Here is a 23,464-nt window from a genome sequence, read left to right as displayed (position 1 = left end):
CTGAAACTTTTGAGCCCAAAATAAAAATGTCCCCTCTCCATAGGTCATTTCTGCCAGGATGGTAAAGTCAGTAAATGAAAGCTGGGTCAGGAGGAGGCTGCTAGGAAACACTCTTCTGAAATCAAGGCAAAACTGAACCTGTCCTAGAAAGTTCTGGAAAAGCACAGCTCCCAGGCGTTCAGGGAAATAGGAGTTTTGGGGTGTTACAGGGTAAGAGGCACAAGGTGCGACTGAGGCTTTTTTTTTCTTGAGACAGTGTCTCTCTGCGTAGCCTTGGCTGTCTTGGGCTCTGTAGACCAGGCTGGGCTCGAACTCACAGCAATCCACCAGCCTCTGCCTCCCAAGTGCTGGGATTAAAGGCGTGCGCCACCTTTTTATACTTCCAGGTTTCTCTTCCTCCTGAAAGTAGATCCCACTTACATGCAGATTCCAGAAAGCCAGTAACGAGACAAAGCCTCTGATTCACAGAAAGGGGGTGCTAGGCTTAATTAGGCAAATATATAGTGGAGCAGCTCATTCATATTAAAATGCCCCGTCAGTCAGCTTTCTGGCAGGAACAGGGAGGGAAAAGGCATATCCTGGTTGTCTGACCTGAGGCGAGGGAGCCTCAGAAGAGCAGTCTCCATCTGATTGGCCCTTGGACATGTCTGTGGGGCATTTTCTTGACACAGTCCACTGTGGGAGGTCCTGTCCCTGGGGATGGGTGGCCCTTGGCTGTCTGAGTAAGCCAGAGGGAGCAAACCAGTAAGCCAGCCCCTCCTGTGCTGCGACTTCCCTTGATGGCGGAAGGTGAACTGTCAGATGAATTAAACCCTTTCTCCTTAAGTTGCTTTTAGTCACAGTGTTCATCACAGCAACAGTAAAGTAGAGCAGGGGCACTCGAGAGAAACCGGTCCAGCCTTGCTGAAGATGCGAGACCCCAGAAAGGGGCGATAGGCAAGCCGTGCGCACCACTCACATCTGGAACCTGTAGGAAACAATGTGGTGCTGTTTCCTGTGAGGTAGCCCAGATTTAGGGAAATGAGTCAATGCTGGCCCACTGTGTGATTATCTCTAGCAGGTGAGCCACACCCCTCTGATAAATAGGTGGAACTTTGTCTTAAAGCTGAACGGGTGCCTCCTGGTCTTCCTACATGGCCTCGTCGTATTCTGAAGACTGGGTGGGCTGGGGCCTAAGACCACATGGCCTTGCACTCCTTAGGGTCCCTTCCCTCCAACTGCTGATAACCACTCATATCCCACGAGGTCAGTGCTGTGACCAGGACAGGCTGTGAGCAGCCACCCTGAGGCCAGGTTGGGGGGTGGGACTCTGTGAGTTCTGGGGTCTCAGACACAAATGTCAGTTCTGTCCCACATGTTGTACCTTCTCTTCCTGTAGCATGGTGAGCCTTGTTGCCATAGTATTGTCTTACCTCTTAAGAGTTAATCCAGCCATTTATCTACTATAAACCATTGCTTGGGAAAGCTGATACATCTTTTTTTTTCTTCATAGTGGCAGCATCCTTTATTCATAACAAGGGACGCCATCCACAGAGCAGTGACCTCACACCAAAACACCTATGTGGAGATGCTCCACGGACGTCAGAGGACCAGGACACAGCCTACACTAGTGATGGTGCTGCTTGAATTTCAGGCCGCAGTAGCCACATGTCCCTGTTTTTGTTTCTTTGTCCAAGTTTATGTACACCTTGGGCTGGCCCAGGGCACCACCCCCGCCATCGCAGGAAATGATCCGATGGTCCACTTCATTCATGGGCTGTTCTGCTATCAAATCAATGGCAAAGTTCTCATTCACCTCTTTCTGACGATCTATAAACCGAATCCTCCTGTAGTCTTTTTCATCATAAACCTGGCTGGTGTGGTTGACCTTTTCCCCGGATGGCGACACTCGCACCCCGAAACCCAGTGCAGCCCTGGGGAGAGCCAGCAGCAGGTGGAAGGTCAGCGCTGCCGCCATATTCAGCTGATACATCTTAAGCCATGCTAAAGACATGGGCGGAGTAATTATCAGTGGACTGCTGACAGAACCGCCTTGTTTCTGGTAACTCTGGCCTTGTCTAAATACTAACTCAGAGAAATGTAATATCTCTCTTGTCTTCCCCTTCCTTTTTCCCTTCTTCTTTCCCCGCCCCCCAGTCTGTCTCTCTCCTGGGCAAAGCTTTTGGCATGTTTGCATCCCTCATTCTTTCTCTGAAGCACCAGTGTGGCCACTTGCTGATCTCGAGTGCTCATGTCCGCCTAGTGCAAAAGACATGGCCTTCTCTCTCTTCAGTTTCCTCCTCTGGGCTATGCTGAGACTTATACCTTGCCTGGGTTGTTGTTGTATTGTTTTAATTCTAAATGAATTGTCCTTGTGCTCCCTTCCGAGTCTATTCCTAAGCTCTGTGGTTAGTGAGTCTAACAACCCAAGAGACAACCCCCCCAACACACACACACACACACACACACACATACACACACACACACACACACACACACACACACGGATGGGTACTCAGCACACTGATGAAATAACAACTCCCATTCATGTCATTTTAGCAACTGTAGCATAATAAAGGATGGATACTGAGTATCAGTATCCTGCTGAGTAAGTCTCTACCACAGCCCCTCCTGCTTGTCTGTAACTGCCAAACTTTCCACTGTTTTTATCTCATTAATTATTGTTTGTCCAGAGCCAGCCCAGGGTCATTCAAGGCTAAAAGAATCTACTGGCTGAGGCAAAATTCTGATGCCCCATTCCAAAGCTAAACTTCCTCATTTCAGCCTCTGCATAACTTCCTTATTTCAGCCTCTGCATAACTTCCTCATTTCAGCCTCTGCATAACCTCCTCCTTTCGACCTCTGCATAACCTCCTCCTTTCGACCTCTGCATAACCTCCTCCTTTCGACCTCTGCAGATGTTGTTTAGCCGGGTTGGCTCGGGACTTTCCAAGAGATAGTTAGCTAAAATAAGATAGGAATTGTTTCAAGATGAACCACAGGATGTTCCCCTGCTGAGATCACCTGGAGGCATTCTCAGACCCCTCCCCTACTGCTTGGCTCCTGCTTCCACCCCATATAAGCTTTTGCTTTCGATTCAATAAACAGACCTTGATAGGAGTTCTACTTGGTCTCGTCTCCTTCTTTCTCGTCCCATCTTTTCAGGTATGGCTCCCCTCGCGACCCCGTAATTACTGGTCCTGCTGGACGGGACAATTGTTATTGCTGCTGAGTGTGGTGGTGCACGCCTTTAATCCCAGCACTCTGAAGGCAGAGGCAAGGGATCGCTGTGAGTTCGAGGCCAGCCTGGTCTATAAAGTGAGTCTAGGACAGCCAAGACTACACAGAGAAAGCTGACTCAAAAAAACAAAACAAAACAATTATTGTTACTGCTTCTTGGCCATTTGCTCATTAGACAATGTGCTTGTTAGATTTTATTTTATTCTACTTTTTGTTTGTTTGTTTCTTTCAGCTTGCCACAAGCTAGGGTCATCTGGCAAGAGGGAAACTCAGTTGAGAATATGCCTCCATCAGATTAGCCTGTAGGCAACTCTGTGGGACATTTTCTTGATTAAGGATTGATGTGGGCTGGCTAAGCCCACTGTGGGTGTTACCAACCCTGAACAAGCCATGGGAGAGCAAACCATGGGAGAGCAAGCCATGGGAGAGCAAGCCATCGGGGAGCCACGGGGGAGCAAGCCACAGGGGAGATAGCCACGGAGGAGCAAGCCACAGGGGAGCAAACCATGGGGGAGCAAGCCATGGGAGAGCAAGCCATCCGGGAGCAAGCCATAGGTGAGCCACGGGGGAGCAAGCCAGTGAGCAGTGCTTTCTTCTCCATGGCTTCTGTTTGCATTTCTGCTTCCAGGTTTTGGCCCTGATACCCCTTGATGATGGCCTATGATGTGGAAACTGAAATGTGAGCCCGATAAACCCTTTCCTCCCCTAGCTGCTGTTGGTCATGGTGTTAGTCACAGCAGTGAATGTAACTAATACAGACAATGAATTCCATAAAGTGATGCCTCACAGACTTCCCGTGGATGCTTCCTAATGAATGAATTAACTAAAGGTTCCTATTGATTGAAAGCAAATGCTCCAAGTTTGAAACACGTTCCATGTTAGAAACAGTCACAGTTAGCTTTTTAAAATACCAGCTAATTCTCTATTCTTTGCACTACAGGGTTTTGTTGAAATTGTCAAAATGCAGTGCAAAATATGTTATGTTCTTAGATCTTGAGTCTTCTGTGGTGTTCCTGTGTATAAACTGAGAACATGATGGCTCCATGGTATGGTTAAAGGGAAGGTAGATATTGTTGGATCTGTTCTTTTTTTTGTTTGTTTGTTTTGTTTTTCAAGACTGGGTTTCTCTGTGTAGCCTTAGCTGGCCTAGACTCACTTTGTAGTCCAGGCTGGCCTTGAACTCACAGCGATCCACCAGCCTCGGCCTCCCAAGTGCTAGGATTAAAGGTGTGCGCCACCACCGCCTAGCCTGGATCTGTTTCTTAACAGTTAAACTTTATTTTACAACCCAACTAGCTTACACAAGAGGGAAAAAAGGTTAAAGGGAAAAAAGAGTGAACCTTCTGGTATCCATTTCAGGGGACAGGGTCTCTGGCCTGCGCACTGGTCTGGCCTGTTCGCTAATCCCCTTTCTGATCCACGTGTGCTCAAGCCCGGTCTGAACCTGCTGCTCCTCTCACTTCTCCCTGCTTGTCTGCGTCACTGCTAAGGGCGGTCTCCCTCTCCCATTGAGAGTCGTTTAGAAACACAATAGTCCAGGTGGAGTCCCCAGGTCCGCTTCCTGAATTCCAGGCCCAGGATGGCTCCACCCAGTCTATCTCAAGGTTAATCTCAGGGAGTATCCGTGCTGTGTCCAAGGGCAAAGCCCGCCAAGACTGCTTTCACCTGTGACAAGGCTTACAGTCCTTCCCACAAGATATGATAGAAAGAGAGAAAATATCCAGAGATATCGGAAAAATCCAGAGCAGAGAGAGCAGTAGACTGAACATGGCCAGCAGACTGGACCTGGCAGTGAGAGAAACAGAAGTGTGTGTGTATGGGGGGGGGCGGGCATGTTAGGGGGAAGAGAGAGAAAGAGGGAGGAGGGAGAGAGAGAATGAATGAGAATATGAGAATAGTAGAAAATCGCAGGGCTATAAGGAAAATGAGTAGCTAGGTGGGGGGCGCCTTGAGCTGGGGGAGTTTAGGGTGGGGCATGAGGTGAGAAGGGCTAGGGTGCCAGCATGGTCTCTGAACTGTGTGACTGAGGGAGCCTGGAGGCTGACATGAGCTTTATTATGCGAAGTTTTTGTAGGCACCACAGGTAGCCAACAGGCACCACAGGTAGCCATGTGTCCCTTCTGCCTTTTGAATTTGGGGAGATGGAGTTTCCTTTGGACCTGACTCCCTGCATAAGGGCTTTCATTTTATGATACTTGTCATCTTTATGCATGGGTCACGGGCCTGATTGACTTGGACAAACCGATGAGTGACGTGTCAGAAAGTGCTCTACACAGTGGGGAGACTTTAAATAGAGGCCAAGTCCTTTGAGTTTGCATTGAATGGGAGAGCTATTGACACACAAGAAAATGTTTGTTTCATACAACCAAAGGGATGGCTCCTTGGGTGAAATTACTTGAGATTCATGTCATTGAAGAAGGCAGCTTACTTGTGCAAGTTGTCCTCTGACACATGTATGAGTGTGCATGGCAGTGAAGGAGCATGTGCACACTCTCTCATTTTCTCTCTCACCTTAATAAATAAATACATGTGGTTTTAAAAAGAAGTATATACAGAAACAAGTGTATGTGACAGGGAATGTCAGGAAAGGCCGTGGAGGAAGTGCCTGAACAGGATCTCAAGGATGCGTGAGAACCAGTGACCACCAAGGTGGACATATCAGCTTGAAGTCACAGAGATATCAAATAAGGGTTACAAATATAACATAAGTGCATGGACAGGAAAGGAAGGGATGGCACTTGACTATGCAAATGAGCCAAGTGACATATCTTCCAGCCTTGCGTGCTTGTCACCCTCCTGAACTGCGGACCTGTGCAGATACAGAACCAATAAAAGATTGTGTATGTGTACACATGTGTTTAATATATGTATATATAATATAACTAATTACACATCATTGTTATTATGAAGGTAATATTAACAATCATACATCACATAAATATACATCTTGGGTCTATAGGATGATATCAACACATGAAGTTACAGAGGCTGAAAAAGTCCCACAATTCATGGTGTACAGGCTGGAGACATGGGATTGGCTGGTGTTACCTCTCAGTCCAAGTCTGAAGGGTTGATGGACGCTACTGTTAGGAAACCGAAGCCCAAAGCAGAAGGCATGGAATGTCCCAGCTCAGTAAGGGAGGAGTACAAAAGAAAATTTTTATTTTACTTGCTTTTTACTTGCTATTTGTGCCTTCTGTAGATTGGATGACACCCAGCCACCTTGCGGAGGGCCATCGACTTCATTGACTCCTCTGGTCTGTCCGGCCACCCCGTGGTCCACAGAGAGTGGACTGTCATAGACCTGTATGCTCAACTAATGGCTTGGCATCCCTGCCTCGGATGGGCATGGGGGTTCATGGCAAGTGCTGTGTGAGCAAAGCTCCAAGATCGTCTTCTCCACAAGGGCTCCCTCCCTGCCTACTGCCCGTCTCAAACAGGCATTTCCTCTCCATGATTTCTTTTTCCGTTAAGGACTTTCCCATGTGCAAAAAGATTCAGGGATGTGGTTTGAATGAGAAATGTCATCCCCCACAGATTCTTGTGCTTGCGCACTTGGTCTCTAGTTGGTTTTGGTGGTGCTGTTTGGGGATGTGACGGAACTTTTAGGATGTGGAACGCTGCTGGAGGAAGTATGTCCCTGGTGGGGCGGGCCTTGTAGGTTTACTGGCTGGCACCCCCTCTGCTCACCTTCTGGGTTTTCATTGTGTGTGCACAGAAGTTCGATTAGATCAGCTAGCTTCCAGCTTCTGCTGCCCACACCCTTCGGGACATCCCTTCTGGAAACCTGAGCCACATTCTTCCTTCTATAAATTGCTTTGGGTCATGATATTTTTATCACAGTAATAAAGAGTAACTAATAAAAAGAGTCATTTTGAATGAATTTCTTTCCCCCTTTTTCATAGCCAGCTGTTAATACAGTTTATTAGTTTTGGTTCTGTTATAGCATTGAAAATATACCCACTCACTTCCCCACAAACGGCTCTTCCTCTGGGTTGGTATAGCCACCTTCTAGCTGGGATCTTGTCATCACTCTACCCTTCATCCTGCAGACATGTTCTCAACCTAACTGCTGACCGTTCAGGTTACTCACCCACCTGCAGCCTCTTCTCAGCACCCAGCAGGCCTTGGATTAGAGAGGGGCAGACTCTAACCTGAGAAGTTCCATGCGGGAGCTGTCTTGGAGTCAAAGCCATGGTTATAGCATCAATGGTGCATTCTCAGTTCTATCGTCTGCCTGAAAATGCCCTAATGTGGGAAACGTGGGGTATCCTTGAGTTTGATAGCGACCTTTGCCCTTGTCAAGAGTTAGGGTGCCAGAGCTCACAAAACTTCCACAGAGTGAGTGGCCTTTGTGTTCTTTTTTTTTTTTTTTTTTTAATGTATACAGTGCTCTGCCTGCATGCCGCCTGACACAGATCATTAGATCACACTATAGATGGTTGTGAGACACCATGTGGTTGCTGGGAATTGAACTCAGGACCTCTGAAAGAACAGGCAGTGCTCTTAACCTCTGAGCCATCTCTCCAGCCCGGCCTTTGTGTTCTTGTCTCACTAATTCAAAGAGTGAAATTCACAGAGCACAGCAGGTGAATTGTAGGGAGTTTATTATAGATTAATAGGTGGGAGCTACAGAGAGCAAGAGTGGGGTCGGGGCAGAGAGCAGGGATGCAGGGATGAGGTACCCTTGAGATGTTGGTCTGAGGCTTTTAAAAAGACTGACAAATTGAGGTGAAACATGGGGAGGTGGATGAGCCAGTCGGTCCAGTTGGCCCAGCCACAGGTGTCCAGCTGGCTCCTCTTAAGTAGGCCTCCTTGTCACACATCCAGGTACAAGTAAGAGATAACAAGAGACCAGGGAGCCAGATCTCTTCTTCTCTGGTATTTCTGGTCTGCAGCGAAGAAGACATCATTGGAGTTGTTGCTTGGGGTGCCTGCTCTACCTGGGGTTCTAGCTCCTCATGCAATGCTGAGTGGGCACTATGCCGATGAAGCAATGCTTTCTGCAACCAAGCTGACTTTGGAGCTACATACAGTTCTGGAAAGGCAGCAGAGGGTGATGGGGGCGGGGTGGGGGTAGGGACATGAAGGAGGTGGGGGTGAGGGGAATAGCTCCCTCTAGTAAATGGAATAAAATCTCCGGCCCAGTAGGGGCCTGATGTTTTAGTTGGGCCAGTCAGTCACCTGGCTAAGGGACCCCTTAAGGAAGCAAGGCTACCTTTAGCCATGCTAAACAGATAGAATGAGTCACTGTGAGCTTAATGAGATACTGTACTTTTCTTACCAAGAATTCCTGGCCCCTAGCACAGTCCTTCCAGAGTCACCATGAGGCTCTCTGGGGTCTGCTTGCTTTCCAGAAGTCTATGTTCTCTCCTGTCTGCTCAGAAGCTGGCTAGAGCCTAAAGTATGCTTTCTCCGGTACCTATAGAGACCAAACCAACACCATTTTGTATTCAGGGCCTAGCATTTGAACACCACCCCCTCCCTGGAGTTTCCAGGGAGGGCCACAAACGAACAGCTAACAACTGTTCCTAAGAGCCTGCACCCGGGACCAACCAATCAGAGCTACAGGTCACAGTGACCAGATCAAATGAAAAATTTCCCCTGGGGTCTGGCCCTGGTCCCCAAGCATAGCCCTGGTCCCCCAGCCAATCAGCTTAATGGGCTTAAAGGCTGGCCATCTTCCCTTCTCATGAAGGGGCTGACGGTCCAGGCTCTGAGCTTGACTAATAAACAAGACTTTGTGTGATTTGCATCCGGCGGGTTCCTGGTGGTCTTGGGGGGGGGGGCGATCTCATGACTAGGGCATCACATAACCTTTTGCTTTTTCTCTAAAGCATCCCACCCACCCCACCATGTGGCTGCTTGTCTGCCGCGTGGCTGGCCTCCAGCCTAGCTCTAGAAAGGCATGACCTTTTCTCATTTTTTTCCCCCTCACCTTCTACCTCTGGGACAGAGCTATTGAGATTTATAGCTGCCTCCTTCTTTCTTTCTTTCTTTCTTTCTTTCTTTCTTTCTTTTCTTTCTTTCTTTTTTAAAAAAAGATTTATTTATTTATTATGTATACAGTGTTTTGCCTGCATGTATACAAGAAGAGGGCACCAGATCTCATTATAGATGGTTGTGAGGCACTATGTGGTTGCTGGGAATTAAACTCAGGACCTTTGGAAGAGCAGACGGTGCTCTTAACCTCTGAGCCATCTCTCCAGCCCTCTTTTTTTCTTTCTTTTTTGTTTGTTTCATTTTTCGAGACACAGCCTTGGCTGTCCTGGACTCACTTTGTAGACCTGGCTGGCCTCGAACTCATAGCGATCAACCTGCCTCTGCCTCCTGAGTGCTGGGATTAAAGGCGTGTGCCACCACTGCCCGGCTACCTCATTTCTTGTTTTTGTTTTTTCATGAATAAAAGTGTGCTCAAGCTACCTTTTGAAGTCATTCTTCAGTTCTCTTATGAAGATTAAAAATCACCAGGGGACCTGGATTTTTCCATTTCCTTGCAGCGGCTCTGCTGAGACTTCCCTACGTTCCCAGCAGCAATACTGGGAAGCGAGTGTCAGCTGTGCATAAGGAGGGTGTGAGTTCGTGTCACCAAACTGGTCCGGTGGCTGGGATTATCTGAGGGAAGCTGACCATGACCCATGGCTTTGCGACATGCAGCAGCACACACTCATCTGGATTTTTTTTATGACACTCCACTTGACGCTCACCCGTGCATGAGTGTGTGTGTATGTGTGTGTGTGTGTGTGTGTGCTGTGTGCATGTGCACACGGAAGGTAGCACCTCTACTGTTTGTCTATGGAGGACTGACAGCAGAGGTGGGATCATTTTGGGTTTTTGTTTGTTTGTCTTTTTAATGGGCTTTATGTCATTACATTGCTGTGGCTTTAAGAACCTTTAGCAGAGGGGCTCAGTGGTTAAAAGTGCTTACTTTCTTGCAGCGGATTTATGTTCACTTCCCAGGGCCCACAGCAGGTGGCTCACAACTGTCCAACTCCAGCTCTCAGGCTCTCACAGGAATCTGCCCATAAACTCACGCAGGCACACACATTTTGATTTAAAAACAAATACAAGCAGACCTGTAGACAAGGCTGAGGGTACCTTACCTGCCTTACTTACCTAAGAATACTTTAGTTTTTATAGAAGGAACAGGCATAAGGCTGAGAGGCATCTGTGACTATGCTTCATGGTCTTCTGGCAAAGAGAAGGCATTTTTATCAACTCTCCTTTTCTTGTCCATTTAACAAAAGTAAAACATAGCTAATAAAGTTGGATGTGGTGCTCACACCTATAATCCCAGCACTTGGGGAGTCAGAGGCAGGAGGATCTCTATGAGTTCGAGACCAGCTTGGTCTACAGAGTAAGTCCAGGACAGCTAAGGCTACACAGAGAAATCCTGTCTTGAAAAAAACCAACCAATGCTGTGAGTTCGAGGCCAGTCTACAAAGTGAGTCCAGGACAGCCAAGGCTACACAGAGAGACCCTATCTCGAAAAACCAAAAAAAGAAAAAAGAGAAAAAAAAAAAAAGAAAAAAAATCCAACCAACCAAACAAGCAAAAATAACTAATAAGTTTACTATTTGATTAAGATAAAACAAAATTTTTTAAAATGTCGTTGTTGTTTAATAGTTAACATAGCAAATTCCCCTGAACCCTCCAATACTACAAATATTACTACTTGTTAGGATCTTTTTTAAAAATACATTTTATTATTTTATTCATATTACATCTAAATTGTTATCCCATCCCTTCTATCCTCCCATTCCTCCCTCCCTCCCATTTTCCCCTTACTCCCCTCCCCTATGACTGTGACTGAGGGGGACCTCCTCCCCCTGTATATGCTCATAGGGTATCAAGTCTCTTCTTGGTAGCCTGCTATCCTTCCCCTGAGTGCCACCAGGCCTCCCCATCCAGGGGACGTGGTCAAATATGAGGCACCAGAGTTCGTGTGAAAGTCAGACCCCACTCTCCACTCAATTGTGGAGAATGCCCTGTCCTTTGGCTAGATCTGGGTAGGGGTTTGAAGTTTACTGCACATATTATCCTTGGCTGGTGACAAATTTGCTTTATAAACTCCAGACTAAAGAACAATAGAATATGTTTAGAATGCCCCTATCACTTTTTTATGCCTTAGACCCAAACTCACAGTGATCCACCTGCCTCTGCCTCTCAAGTGCCGGGATTAAAGGCGTGCAACACCACCACCCAGCTAAAAATTTTAACTAATATTTTAATACAATGTATCTTGATATTTTGGTCATATTTTCTCATCCCTCAACTCTTCCCAGATCCACTTCTTTTTTCCTTGTATGTGACTGCATGCATGCATGTGCCTTTGGAGGGTAGAAAGGCACATTGGGTCACCAGGCACCGGAAGTACAGGCAGTTGTGAGTCACTGTGTGGGTGCTTGGGAACCAAACCTCGGTCTTCTGGGAGAGCAGCAAGTGCTCTAACCACTGAGCCAGCTCTCCAGTCCTGACACCGGACATCTAACCCGTTAGTCAATGAATGTCTGTGGACATCTTTGTGTTTGGAGCCAAAGGAGTTAATCTCATGGAAAACTGCCTTCTGGAGAAGTCTTTCCACTGAAGCAAGCTTTCTACTTATAGAATGAATCATGAAAATCCACATGTATTTTATAGAAAATAGGAAATATTTAATGTATATAAATTTATCTTCCTTGGCAATTATTTATTTACAACTGATGATTGATACCAACAATTGAGGTAAAAATATACATGAGGTATAAATATAATATTTTAATGTAATATTTTATTTCCATCAGCAAAGTAACAATGAATAAAATACTGTGGCAATTGACAAACAAGTTCGATGCATCGCTTCCTCCCCTCCCGTTTCCCTTTATTTTAAAGATAAACCTTGTAGTTAGCAGAAGTGATTAAGTGTTTGCATAAAACTGGAGTCAGGCAGGCTAGAAGGGAACAGGGGCCGAGGACCTACAGTCACACTACTTTATTCAGTGTGACATATTCCCCTGGGTCCTGGGCTCGAATGGCATGTCCTTGAGGCCAGCATCCCTCAGGCTCATTAGAAATACAGAAGGGCAGCCCCACCCAGACTGCCCAGATTGGAGCACTTTGACAAGGTCTTCCAATGATTCCCAGCGCATGCAAAGTAAGGGTGCTCCTTGGGAGACAGTGCCACCCATCCTGGGGTGCCCATCCTGCTTTCAAAGGCATAGTGCCCCAGCAGGAACAGTGTTGGCCCAGACCAAGCTCCACTGATGATCTTGCTAATACATAAAGTCATCCAGCCTGGCATGCATGACGCAATGGCAGAAGGAAGTTTGTCCACTCCACAGAGCACTGCTCACATGGCAGCTTGTGGTCTGACTGCCACTCTCCCAGGCAGATATGAGAATGGAAAAACTCCTACCCTGGTTCTCCTTGTGTCACACCAAACATACAAAAAAATCTCTATTCCTCCCAATAAAATGATTGCACACCACAGATAAAACATCACAGTAGTGTCCATAACACAATGAGAAAAGCCCTGAAAGCACACATTTGTTTTTCCCTTCTCTTTCACACCAATTGCTGAATCAGTCTCTGCCCAGACAACCTAAGAAAAATCTCTCGGGGAAGCCAGACAGTAAGTGATCTTTCTACAGATGTTGCATTACAATAAAAACAGTAAATCCACTCTCACTTGGTTAAGGGAACCCAGTTTGCTCAGTCTGTACAATAATAAATAAGGTTAGGGGCAAATGTGCCGGCACTGGTGCTGGATGATGAAGAACCTCGAGTTGGTACATCTGCCTGGAATTTTGACAAGTAACCGACGGCACAGTTTTGGTCTTCTGGTTAGTTTAAAACCCCCGTCTTTTAGATGGCAAGGTTTTCAATGGCTTAGACTGTAAGAGCGTCATATACAGGACACTTGGAATTCCCTGAAGCTGTGATGACCCTGGATGCTCGATGAACCGCCATCTCACTTTGTCTGGTGTCCAGAGTCAAGGTCAGTGCAAGAACATGTTGAATAACTGTGGCCATCGAGGCCACTGGTCGAATAGATCGCTAAACAGCATTGTAAGAACTGTCTGAATCTAGAGAGGGCGTGGGGCTCCTTTAGGCTCCGTGGAGAGGCTCCAGTGTTTATTCCTAAGGCAGGTTGTGTTAGTACCAGCTCTGTTTCGGCCCCTGGTGTTACTTCCGGCAGTTGCCAGACATCTCATTCAAATTTCATGGGATGGGCCCAGAGGCAATGCAAAATCTAGTCTTGGATTTGGCAATAAGCTCTCACCTGCTGCTTTGTGTTAAAGAGAAGCAAGTATTATTTCCCCCACTTTATCACGACACCACCCCACTCCAGTTTTTAAACATCACAAATAAGAGGCCAACACGTGGAAGATGATTTTAACTTCGGTTTTCTTTGGTTAGCTAATCTTTGGGTAAGCATCTTCAGACAGACAAGACTACACACTTCATGCTTTGGTGTTTGGCAGCAGGCTCTGCTCAGCTGGCAGGACAGGAGGGACGTAGGGTCTGCAGCAACCCGGAAGTGCCATGTGAGGAGACTCACAAAGTCAGACACTGAATTATATACAAAACTGGTATTTTACATATATACAGTAAATGGAGATATACACACATATACAAATGCTACAGTACAGTTATTTACAGCTGAGACATGCTTCTTAGAAGCCTTTAAGTAGCAAATTAGTCAACGTGTAAGAATAACCCATTTAATTTTAAGCAATATAGATAAATGTTCCGACAGGTATTAGTAGGGATCAGCCATCTTCAGGCAGGCTAAGAACGCTCTCCGTGGTCTCCTGTTCCCACGGTGACACACTCTCCTCCACATTCACGCACCCTCCATGCTGTGAGGCTTTGTCACTTCCGGTTCATCACTTCCTGTTCCCTGAGTTTGGTGTCACACCGGGGAAAGATCAGATCTTTGTTTCTGGACCCTCAGCAATGAGAGGCTGGAAAGAGTTCCTAATTCTGGCAACTTCTGCAGCACAGAGGTGTCCAAAGCCTTTGCTGTACCATTCTGGGGAGTGACCCCTGCCGGGAGAGAGCAGAAAGGAAGTGGGAAACTTGTCAGAGGACTTGGGGTGCTGGAGGAGGGATAGTCCTTGGGCTTGGGTTAACAGTATTCTGGGAACAGCTTGTGGCTGTAGTGTCAAGGGTCTGAGGACCTTATTCTGTCACCCAGTATTTCTGTCACCAAGCACTTTGTCTTTGCAATTCATAAGGTGCTTCAAAATGTTACCAGCTTCTCAAAGGGAACGGGAAGACTCACATGGAATCTGGAAACTGACCCAAAGCCAACAACAAGCTGCCAACCCCAGCACTGGGGAGGCAGAGGCAGGTGGATCTCTGTGAGCTCGAGGCCAGCCTGGTCTACACAGTGAGTCCAGGACAGCCAGGGCTACACCGAGAAACCCTGTCTCGAAAAACCAAAAACCAAAAAACAAAAACAAAAACAAAACAAAACAAAAACCTCCAAACAAACAAACAAACAAACCCAACAGTTCCCCAAACCCAATAACAAAATGCCACTAAATTTATATCTACCTAAGCAACGAGTTCAGCTTTAAGCATGAATTCAGCTTTAGCATCATGAATGCCTTAAAGCATTCAATTTAAATTAGGATCGGTGGTGGGTGGGGAGGGCACGTGTAAAAAGCAACACAAGAGGGCCTGAAGAGAAGGCTCCTCCAATGAAGAGTTTGCTGTGGCCAGGCGTGGTGGCGCACACCTTTAGGCCCAGCACTCGGGAGGCAGAGGGAGGTGGATCGCTGTGAGTTCGAGGCCAGCCTGGTCTACAAAGTGAGTCCAGGACAGCCAAGGCTACACAGAGAAACCCTGTCTCGAAAAAAGAGTTTGCTGTGCAAGCTTGAGGCTCCAAAGCAGCAATCCTCAGCACTATGAAAAACACTGGGTGAGGCACAAACAGGGGCGCAATGGTCTCTGCTCAGTGTTCAGCCAGTTGAGCTAGTGAGTGAGCACCAGGTTCAGTGAGATTCTGCCTCCTCCCCACTCCAGGTGCCCATAGGGAGAACCTGAGAAAGACACCTGGCATCCCACATGGGCACATGCAATATAATACATACACACAAATAAAAATAAGAAACAGAATAAAATTCATAACTACTGAGGCGTGATGTATCTGTGTGTTCTGCATGTGTCCTCAAAATAGAAAATAAGGACGATACCAGGAATTATTCATAAAGGGCTGAGCTGTGGGATTAACCGAAATATGAAGTGCTATGTGGTTAGATAAAGCAAACATGGCAAATATAATGTATCAGTGGTTCTCATCATAGTTATGAAGTAGCAATGAAATGGTTTTATGGTTGAGGGTCACCACATGAGGAATTGTATTTAAGGGTCACAGCATGAAGAAGGTTGAGAATAATTGGTATCTATCATCTATCTATCTATCTATCTATCTATCTATCTATCTATCTATTATCTATATATCTTTCTATTCTCTATTTAGTTGTCTATCTATCCATCCATCCATCATCTATCTAGTCATCTATCTATCTATCCATCATCTATCTAGTCATCTATCTATCCACCCATCATCTATCTAGTCATCTATCCATCCATCCATCATCTATCTATCCATCCATCATCTATCTAGTCATCTATCCATCCATCCATCATCTATCTAGTCATCTATCCATCCATCCATCCATCATCTATCTAGACATCTATACATCCATCCATCATCTATCTAGTCATCTATCCATCCATCCATCATCTATCTAGACATCTACACATCCATCCATCATCTATCTAGTCATCTATCTAGACATCTATACATCCATCCATCATCTATCTAGACATCTACACATCCATCCATCATTTATCTAGTCATCTATCCATCCATCCATCATCTATCTAGACATCTACACATCCATCCATCATCTATCTAGACATCTATACATCCATCCATTATCTATCTAGACATCTATACATCCATCCATCATCTATCTAGACATCTACACATCCATCCATCATCTATCTAGTCATCTATCCATCCATCCATCATCTATCTAGACATCTACACATCCATCCATCATCTATCTAGTCATCTATCCATCCATCCATCATCTATCTAGACATCTATACATCCATCCATCATCTATCTAAACATCTATACATCCATCCATCATCTATCTAGACATCTATACATCCATCCATCATCTATCTAGACATCTACACATCCATCCATCATCTATCTAGTCATCTATCTATCCATCCATCATCTATCTAGACATCTATACATCCATCCATCATCTATCTAGAAATCTATACATCCATCCATCATCTATCTAGACATCTACACATCCATCCATCATCTATCTAGTCATCTATCTATCCATCCATCATCTATCTAGTCATCTATCCATCCATCCATCATCTATCTAGACATCTATATATCCATCCATCCATCATCTATCTAGACATCTATATATCCATCCATCATCTATCTAGACATCTACACATCCATCCATCATCTATCTAGTCATCTATCTCTCTGCCTATCTACCTGACAGTTCTTAGTCATCTTTACCACAGTGAAGCTGAAGGATGTCACTATGTTCAACACAAGAAGCTAAGCTCAGAATGCTGGGTGCTGCCTGCCCTCACCTCTACGTGGACCCTAGAAAAATGGAGTTCACTGGTTTACAGGGTAGAATGGTGCTGCCCAGAGACCACATAGAGTAGGGGGCTGGGGAGAGAGGCGCTGATCATATGAGGCCACGTTTCAATTAGGCTGCGGCTGTGAGCAATCATGATGACTACAGTTAACTTTCCTCACGGAGAATTCAGAGATTTGCGGTCGCGTGCTAGCACATGGTAAGGCGTGTCTCCACTTCTCTGACCACTGGCTACACTTCTCTGCTGGGACCTGTGTGCCCTTCTAGTTGTTCTGAGACATGCTGCAGGCAGCTGTACCTGTGCCAGAGAAGCAGCAGGAGGGTTTTGGGAGCCTCTGTTGATTTTCACTCTAACACTCCCATCTCCTGACTCTAATGACTTCCATTTCACCTCATTCCACAAGGTTGACTCTGTGAGTGGTCGTGTGCTACTTGGGTGACTGTAGAGGAAACAACATGTTCTTGGTCTTTTTTTTTTTTTTTTCCCCTGAGACAGGGTTTTCTCTGTGTAGCCTTGGCTGTCCTGGACTCGCTTTGTAGACCAGGCTGGCCTCGAACTCACAGCATCCACCTTCCTCTGCTTCCTGAGTTCTGGGATCAAAGACGTACGCCACCACACCCAGCATGTTCTTGGTCATTGTTAGATATTTTATTTATTTATTTATTTTTGGTTTTTTGAGACAAGGTTTCTCTGTGTGGCCTTGGCTGTCCTGGACTCACTTTGTAGACCAGGCTGGCCTCGAACTCACAGTGATCTGCCTGCCTCTGCCTCCCAAGTGCTAGAATTAAAGGCATGCACCACCACCGCCCGGCATTGTTAGATATTTTTATAGCTTGGCTTGGTGATTCTGCTATGTGGACATGTGTCGAAACATCCTTGTGTATGCCACAAACACCACACCTTTACTTGTTAGTGAAAAGAAAGGAATAAATTAGAAAAAGAAAAAGGAAAACAAGGAAAAGCAATTTCTTTCTTTTTCTTTTCTTTCTTGGTTGTTGTTTGTTTTTCGAGACAGGGTTTCTCTGTATAGCTCTAGCTGTTCTGGACTCACTCTGTAGACCAGGCTGGCCTCGAACTCACAAAGATCCACCTGCCTCTGCCTCCCTGAGTGCTGGGATTACAGGCATGTACCACCACACCCGGCAAAGGCTAATGGTCAGCATTTTAGGAAGCAGGAGGAGTAAGATGAGAGCATGTGGTCCTCTGTGGAAGCTGGTTCACGTTGGCGAGAACAGACTAGAGGAAGAAGAAACCAGAGCAACAGACGGGGTTCAGGTGCACACACCACGAGAGCAGAGGCTCCTGAGGACCTCGTTTACCAACATCCGGCATGGCCACTTACTTCAGGTCTATCCTGCAGATGTGGGTCAGCCTGGACTTGCCAGAACCGCAGGGTTCTATCAGGTACTGAGAGTCCATCACTGCCGCCCGCACACCACCCATCAGCTGGGCTTCTTCATGCTCCACAGACAGGGACACCAGGGTGCACATTCCTTTGGGCAAGTCAGTCTTCCAGGTCCTGGAGACAAGCAAGCCATGGATGAGAGCGATGTCTCCCAGCTGCCCCAAACCTGGGCTCTAGGCTGTAGGGTTAGGCACTTGGGTTAAGCTAACTGCTTCCGTGAGCTTCTGTGAAGTTCACACTGTGAGGTTCAAAGAACGGGTCTCAGCTTCCTCCTTCCAGACCTGGGTTTGGAACCCTAAACTGAGGCCCCGTCCTGGTTTGCCAAAGAAGCTCCTGCCCATCATCGAAGGGACTCCAATTCTGAACCAGCACTTAATCATCCAATTGCTCTCTTTGTCTATTGAGTGCACCCATGTGCTGGGCCTGAGAAGCAATGGAAGACATGAGGATGCATTGAGTGTTGGAGGACAGACAACCTGAAAAAAGTGCAAGGTGTGTCTGGGGGACGGGACAGATGACGAATACACTTCCTGGAGGAAGTGATCAAAGGTTTAGCAACCACGAGATCTGCCTAATTTAAAAAGAAACTGAACCTTCACCAACCTAGTAGCTTGGCTCAGATAGCTGAGTAGCTCTTGAGGGGGAGAAGAAATAAACAGAGTTGCTTTGAGTCCAGACAGAGAGGCAGGAGGGTCATTAAAGCCCAGTAGGGGAAAGAGATGCCTAGCTGGCATAGCCCCTGTGGATGGCATGGGCCCCACGGTGGATGGTGTGGTCAGACGGTGGTTAACTCAGGTTAATCCGCTCTTGGGTTACCTGGCTAATGAGTTAACGAGTTACGAGAGGAATGGCTTTCCCATGGAAGAGCTTTCTGTGGCAGGACTGCTCTGTCCTGCCATGGCCTCTGCCATGCTGAGGCTGGGTGTTCTCAGATGGCTCAGCCCTCCAGACTCAGGAGCCAAATCCCTACCTACTCCCCATAGAAATCGCCAATCTGGACTATTTCATCGCAAGCAGCAGAAAAGCGAAGAGGCCTGATGAGAATCTGAGCGTGTGGGGGCCTGATATGTCAGAGAGATGGTACCGTCCTCACCCTGGTGAGACTTCTCCTCTCTCCTCCTTTTTCTCCTTCTTGAGTCAAACTTAGGGGATTTCTGAGGGCGTGAACCAGGTCTGGGGCCGAGTTCTTGCGCTGAGTTTCACAGCCCATCTACCTTCATGTGTATGGGTATGTATGTATGTATGTATGTATGTATATATGTATATATATATTATGTGTGTATCTATATATGGTACATATTTACATGCATATAATATATATATAATATATTATATGTGTGTGTATATATAGCCTTGGGCTACATTGAAATTCCACTCTTCTATCTATAGGGTCGATCTACCTTTATATATATATATATGCTTTACAGGAATTCTACCCTCACTCTCTCCTCATGTTATTTATTCCCTCTTAGATAAGTAAGCCTGTATCCTTTTCTTGTTTTTTATTGTCTGTCCCCAGCAAAATATGAAGCGGGTCTGAGGGGATCGCTTAGTTGGTAAAGGAGCATAAACATGGGGGACTGAGCTTGATCCCTGCTCTGACACAAAAAGCCAGGATGGTGCAAGGCCTGTAACTCATCACTGGGCAGGTGGAGGCAGGAAGCTTCTTCCCTGGGGATTTCTGGCCAGTTGGCTTAGCCACTAGCCATGGGTCCAAGAGAGAGAGAGAGAGAGAGAGACCCTGCCTCAAAAAATAGTGAAGTACATGGAACCTGACCCTAGGTACGTGTGTGCAGGTATGCACACATATACCCCTCCACACACACACATACACACTCAGAAACCTAAACTCTGAGAGGAAAGCAAGACGGGCCTGTTACATCCACCCACAGCACCCCTTGGAGCCAGAAGCCGTGACTGGAGTAAAGTATGAGGGGATGGTCTACAAGAGACAGCAGGCTGGTAGGTTCCTTGTAGGGGTCCCCTGTCAGTGTCCACAGCGTCCATGCCAGACAGCAGCTAAAATGGACGATGCCTTAATAACTGACCGGAGGCCACCCCTAGCTAATGGCCAACCTTTGGGATCCACACAGATATGTAGGAGAAGCAGACACTTAAAAGTTAAGGTCCTAAGGATCCAAACCAAAGGCACAGAGGACTCCTATGAGGAGTCACCTCTGCTTTGCCCTCAAAACTCACATCATAAGGTGACTATTTCAAATATACATTTGGGGATTTCACCAGCGAATCCTCTTACACTGCTGATCTGCGAAGAGATTGTTTGCTTGTGTTTTTAATAAAAAAGATATATTGTTCTTAACTCTCCCAACCCCTGCGCTTGCTGGTGACACAGTGCATTTCTTGTGCAAACTTCCTGTGATTGGCTGAGCATCCCACTCCACACCAAGAGAGCAGAGGTCTGGGACTAAGCCCTAAGCCCACCAGAAGCACTATTTGAACAGGAGACACGGGGTCCCAGGGCGCTTTGCCGGGACTGAACTCTAACGGAATGCCTGGTGTCTCAGCACGCTTGGATTTCCAGGGCTGAGCTGGAATTTCCACGCAGGGCAATTAGTTGTATACCTGTGAGTTCACATACCCTCCCATCTCCAAGTTCCCCAAAATGAAGACCTGCCTTCTTCCTCAGGGAGAAAGGCCAAACCAGGAGTAAGGCCAGTTGGCTTTGATTTGCATAATTTGGCAGACAAACCTGGCAAACTGCACTATTCTGAGGCCTTTGTTCTGAGGAAATGAGTGATATTCATGGACCAAAAAACTGCAGGAACCACAAGGAGAGAGGCTGTCAGAGAGCTGGGGTGAGCTGTAGATTGTGGGAAGATGCCGGAAGTCAGGCATACCTAAGGTGAGGTCACAGAGTGCTGAGTTTAGAGCAGCAGAGCAGGCTGGGAGGACTCCAAAGAAGCCCTTCCGTCATTGGCTCTCATCCAGCCTTTGGAGCAGGACCATGGGCGCCACCGAGTCAGGCTTACCTGAGAACCACGAAGTCTCTGGAGGGATGTGGGGCCATGCTGTTCAACACATACTGGTAGATCTCTGTTTGCCTGTCCAACGTTTCCACAACCTTCCACTGCAGGAAGTGCTCATCCCACAGGTGGCGCTCTCTTAGCACACGATTCAGCACCACAGAGGGCGGCGCCTCCACCTCCACAGATGCCTTCCACAGCTTCAGCGGGTTCCCGTCCCCCACCTTGGTAAAGACACACGGGCAGGAGCTGAAGAGGTTACTGGGGACCACACAGACCTACTTCCTTGTGCTGGGCATTCCAAACCATCGCTGGCTATATATATAAGGTGAGCAGGCGATGCTGTGCCCAGAGTTAAAACACACGCGCTTCAGTCTTTGAGCTGATGAGGAGACCGCTAATCAAAACAGCCACAGGCACAAACACACTCAAGCTGTGTGAGCCAGACACGCTTTAACCCACTTGACTTGGACGTGGTTCTCCTCTGCCAGGCTCTCTTAGAATGTTCACCTTCACAAGTGGCCACTAATTTTTCCCTGGCATCACACAGAGACAGGCACAAAGCAGACTGGGACCCAGAAACCCTCTGGTTCAGTCTGGGCTCTGACAGGAGTGCTACTGGTGGCCTTCTGAACAGCACCCGGACCGTCACCATTCCGGCAGGTGCGAAGTCCCGGGGTTCAGCATGCATTCCTCAGCAGAAGCAAACCCTACCTTTTTGAAAGCAAGGTCTGTGTTGTCGGGACTCGAACACGTGACCCATCCTTTGAATTTCTCCTTAGCTTCTTTCTGGAGGCCTTGGACGAGATGCTCCAGGTATGTGTGGAAAGTTGCCCCGCTCTCTGCCAACTGGGCTCCCAAGTCTTCCAGGCTGGGTGCGTGGATTTCGGCCTCTAAGTACGAGCTCTGAGACTGGGCCACCATCTCGTGTGGAACCTGAGCCGATGAATGCATGAACGAGCAAAGCAGTCAGGTTAGAGACGCTGAGAAGGAAAGAGGAATCCAAGTCATCTTGTCCACAGTCCAAGGTCCATCTGCGATCAGGTCCAAGGCTGGGAGAGACCTTCTTAAAGTTAGGAAGCACACATGTGGTCCTGGCCTACATTCATTATGCAAAACACTGGGATTCCTTCCCAGTCCTGTGTTCCATTTTTCTTTTTATTCCATCTGGCCAAAGTGGGCTCAGGCAACTTCACTCATTCATATATACTGACACACTGAGGGAAAATTCAATTATGATTCAGAAATGGATGGCTTCACGGTTTTCAGTACAGTTTTCTCCCTGACAAATGCCAATGTTGCCACAGAGCGTGTGCCTGGTGTCTCATCCACTTGCCTCTTAATGCATGCATGGCTATCTTCATAGGCTGTCCTTGATTCTAGTGACTAGGATTGCTCAATTGCTCATATTCAAGTACATGTGCATACACACACACACATGGAGATGGGGAGTGAGAGAGAGACAGAGAGAGAGAGAGACACACACACACAGAGGGAGAGGGACAGAGAGACAGAGAGAGAGAGAGAGAGAGAGAGAGAGAGAGAGAGAGAGAGGGAGAGAAAGAGAGAGAGAGAGAAGGAGGAGGAGGAGGAGGAGGAGGAAGAGGAGAAGGATGCCAATCAAGTTTGGGGTAAAAATAAAATATATTCTATTGGCCAACTGGCCTTAAAGCTCACAAAGGAAGCAAAGTTTCTATCTGCATTAGAAACTTTCATCAAGCTGAGCCCCAAGCGTCCGTGACTGCCAAAGGCTGACTGTATAGCCAACTCTTTATAGTAGAGTGAGGGACTCCTGAGTGTCTGCTCCTTCCCAGGCCAAGAGCTCACCTCAAAGAGCCGGTTGCACTCTGTGATCATGTGGGCGAGCCCCTGAGCTGCAGCTAGATTTTCATTGAGGTCCTTTTGATCTGGCTTCCCGGTGGCATATTTCTTCTGGATGACTCTGTAATTGAAAATGAATGTGCTGAGCAGGTTCCCCAAGCCAGAGTATGCTGGGGTTCCCTGATCATCCCATCTGTTTGCCGTTTAGCCCCAGATGCCTCTCAGACCCCAGGCTTTCTCATTTCCAAATAAAAACCAATGACTACACATCTTTACATGCTCCAAGTCGGGCTGCCAGGCTGGCAGTTCACAACCAAAAGCCGTGGAAAAATACAATGACAGGAAGAGCTGTAGGTGGGAAAATGATTTTTTTTCCCACTTGATTTTTTTTTTT

At 46.9% G+C, this 23,464-nt stretch overlaps 2 protein-coding genes across 9 annotated transcripts in view; both read right to left on the bottom strand.

Annotated features, from left to right (window-relative positions):
- Positions 1 to 1,475: 1,475 nt before the first annotated feature.
- Positions 1,476 to 1,997, bottom strand: LOC311586262 (NADH dehydrogenase [ubiquinone] iron-sulfur protein 6, mitochondrial-like). Its single transcript, XM_084762254.1, has one exon. The coding sequence runs from the start codon at positions 1,991 to 1,993 to the stop codon at positions 1,607 to 1,609; it is 387 nt and encodes a 128-aa protein (XP_084618380.1). The 5' UTR covers positions 1,994 to 1,997; the 3' UTR covers positions 1,476 to 1,606.
- An 11,591-nt stretch (positions 1,998 to 13,588) lies between these two features.
- Positions 13,589 to 23,464, bottom strand: part of STARD13 (StAR related lipid transfer domain containing 13) — a 233,436-nt gene continuing 223,560 nt past the window's right edge. For all 8 annotated transcript variants that reach the window (XM_084764057.1, XM_084764059.1, XM_084764056.1 and 5 more), the window contains 5 exons: positions 23,077 to 23,191; positions 21,964 to 22,185; positions 21,256 to 21,473; positions 18,203 to 18,379; positions 13,589 to 14,247 (listed from right to left, as the gene is read on the bottom strand). In XM_084764057.1, the coding sequence (XP_084620183.1) occupies positions 14,130 to 14,247; positions 18,203 to 18,379; positions 21,256 to 21,473; positions 21,964 to 22,185; positions 23,077 to 23,191 (850 nt within the window). In that variant the 3' untranslated portion in view covers positions 13,589 to 14,129. The remainder of the gene's footprint in view (positions 14,248 to 18,202; positions 18,380 to 21,255; positions 21,474 to 21,963; positions 22,186 to 23,076; positions 23,192 to 23,464) is intronic.

Source organism: Acomys minous (genome assembly GCF_964271855.1).
Source record: "Acomys minous genome assembly, chromosome: 16".
Lineage (NCBI taxonomy): Eukaryota > Metazoa > Chordata > Mammalia > Rodentia > Muridae > Acomys > Acomys minous.
This window is presented reverse-complemented; position numbering and strand designations above follow the sequence as displayed.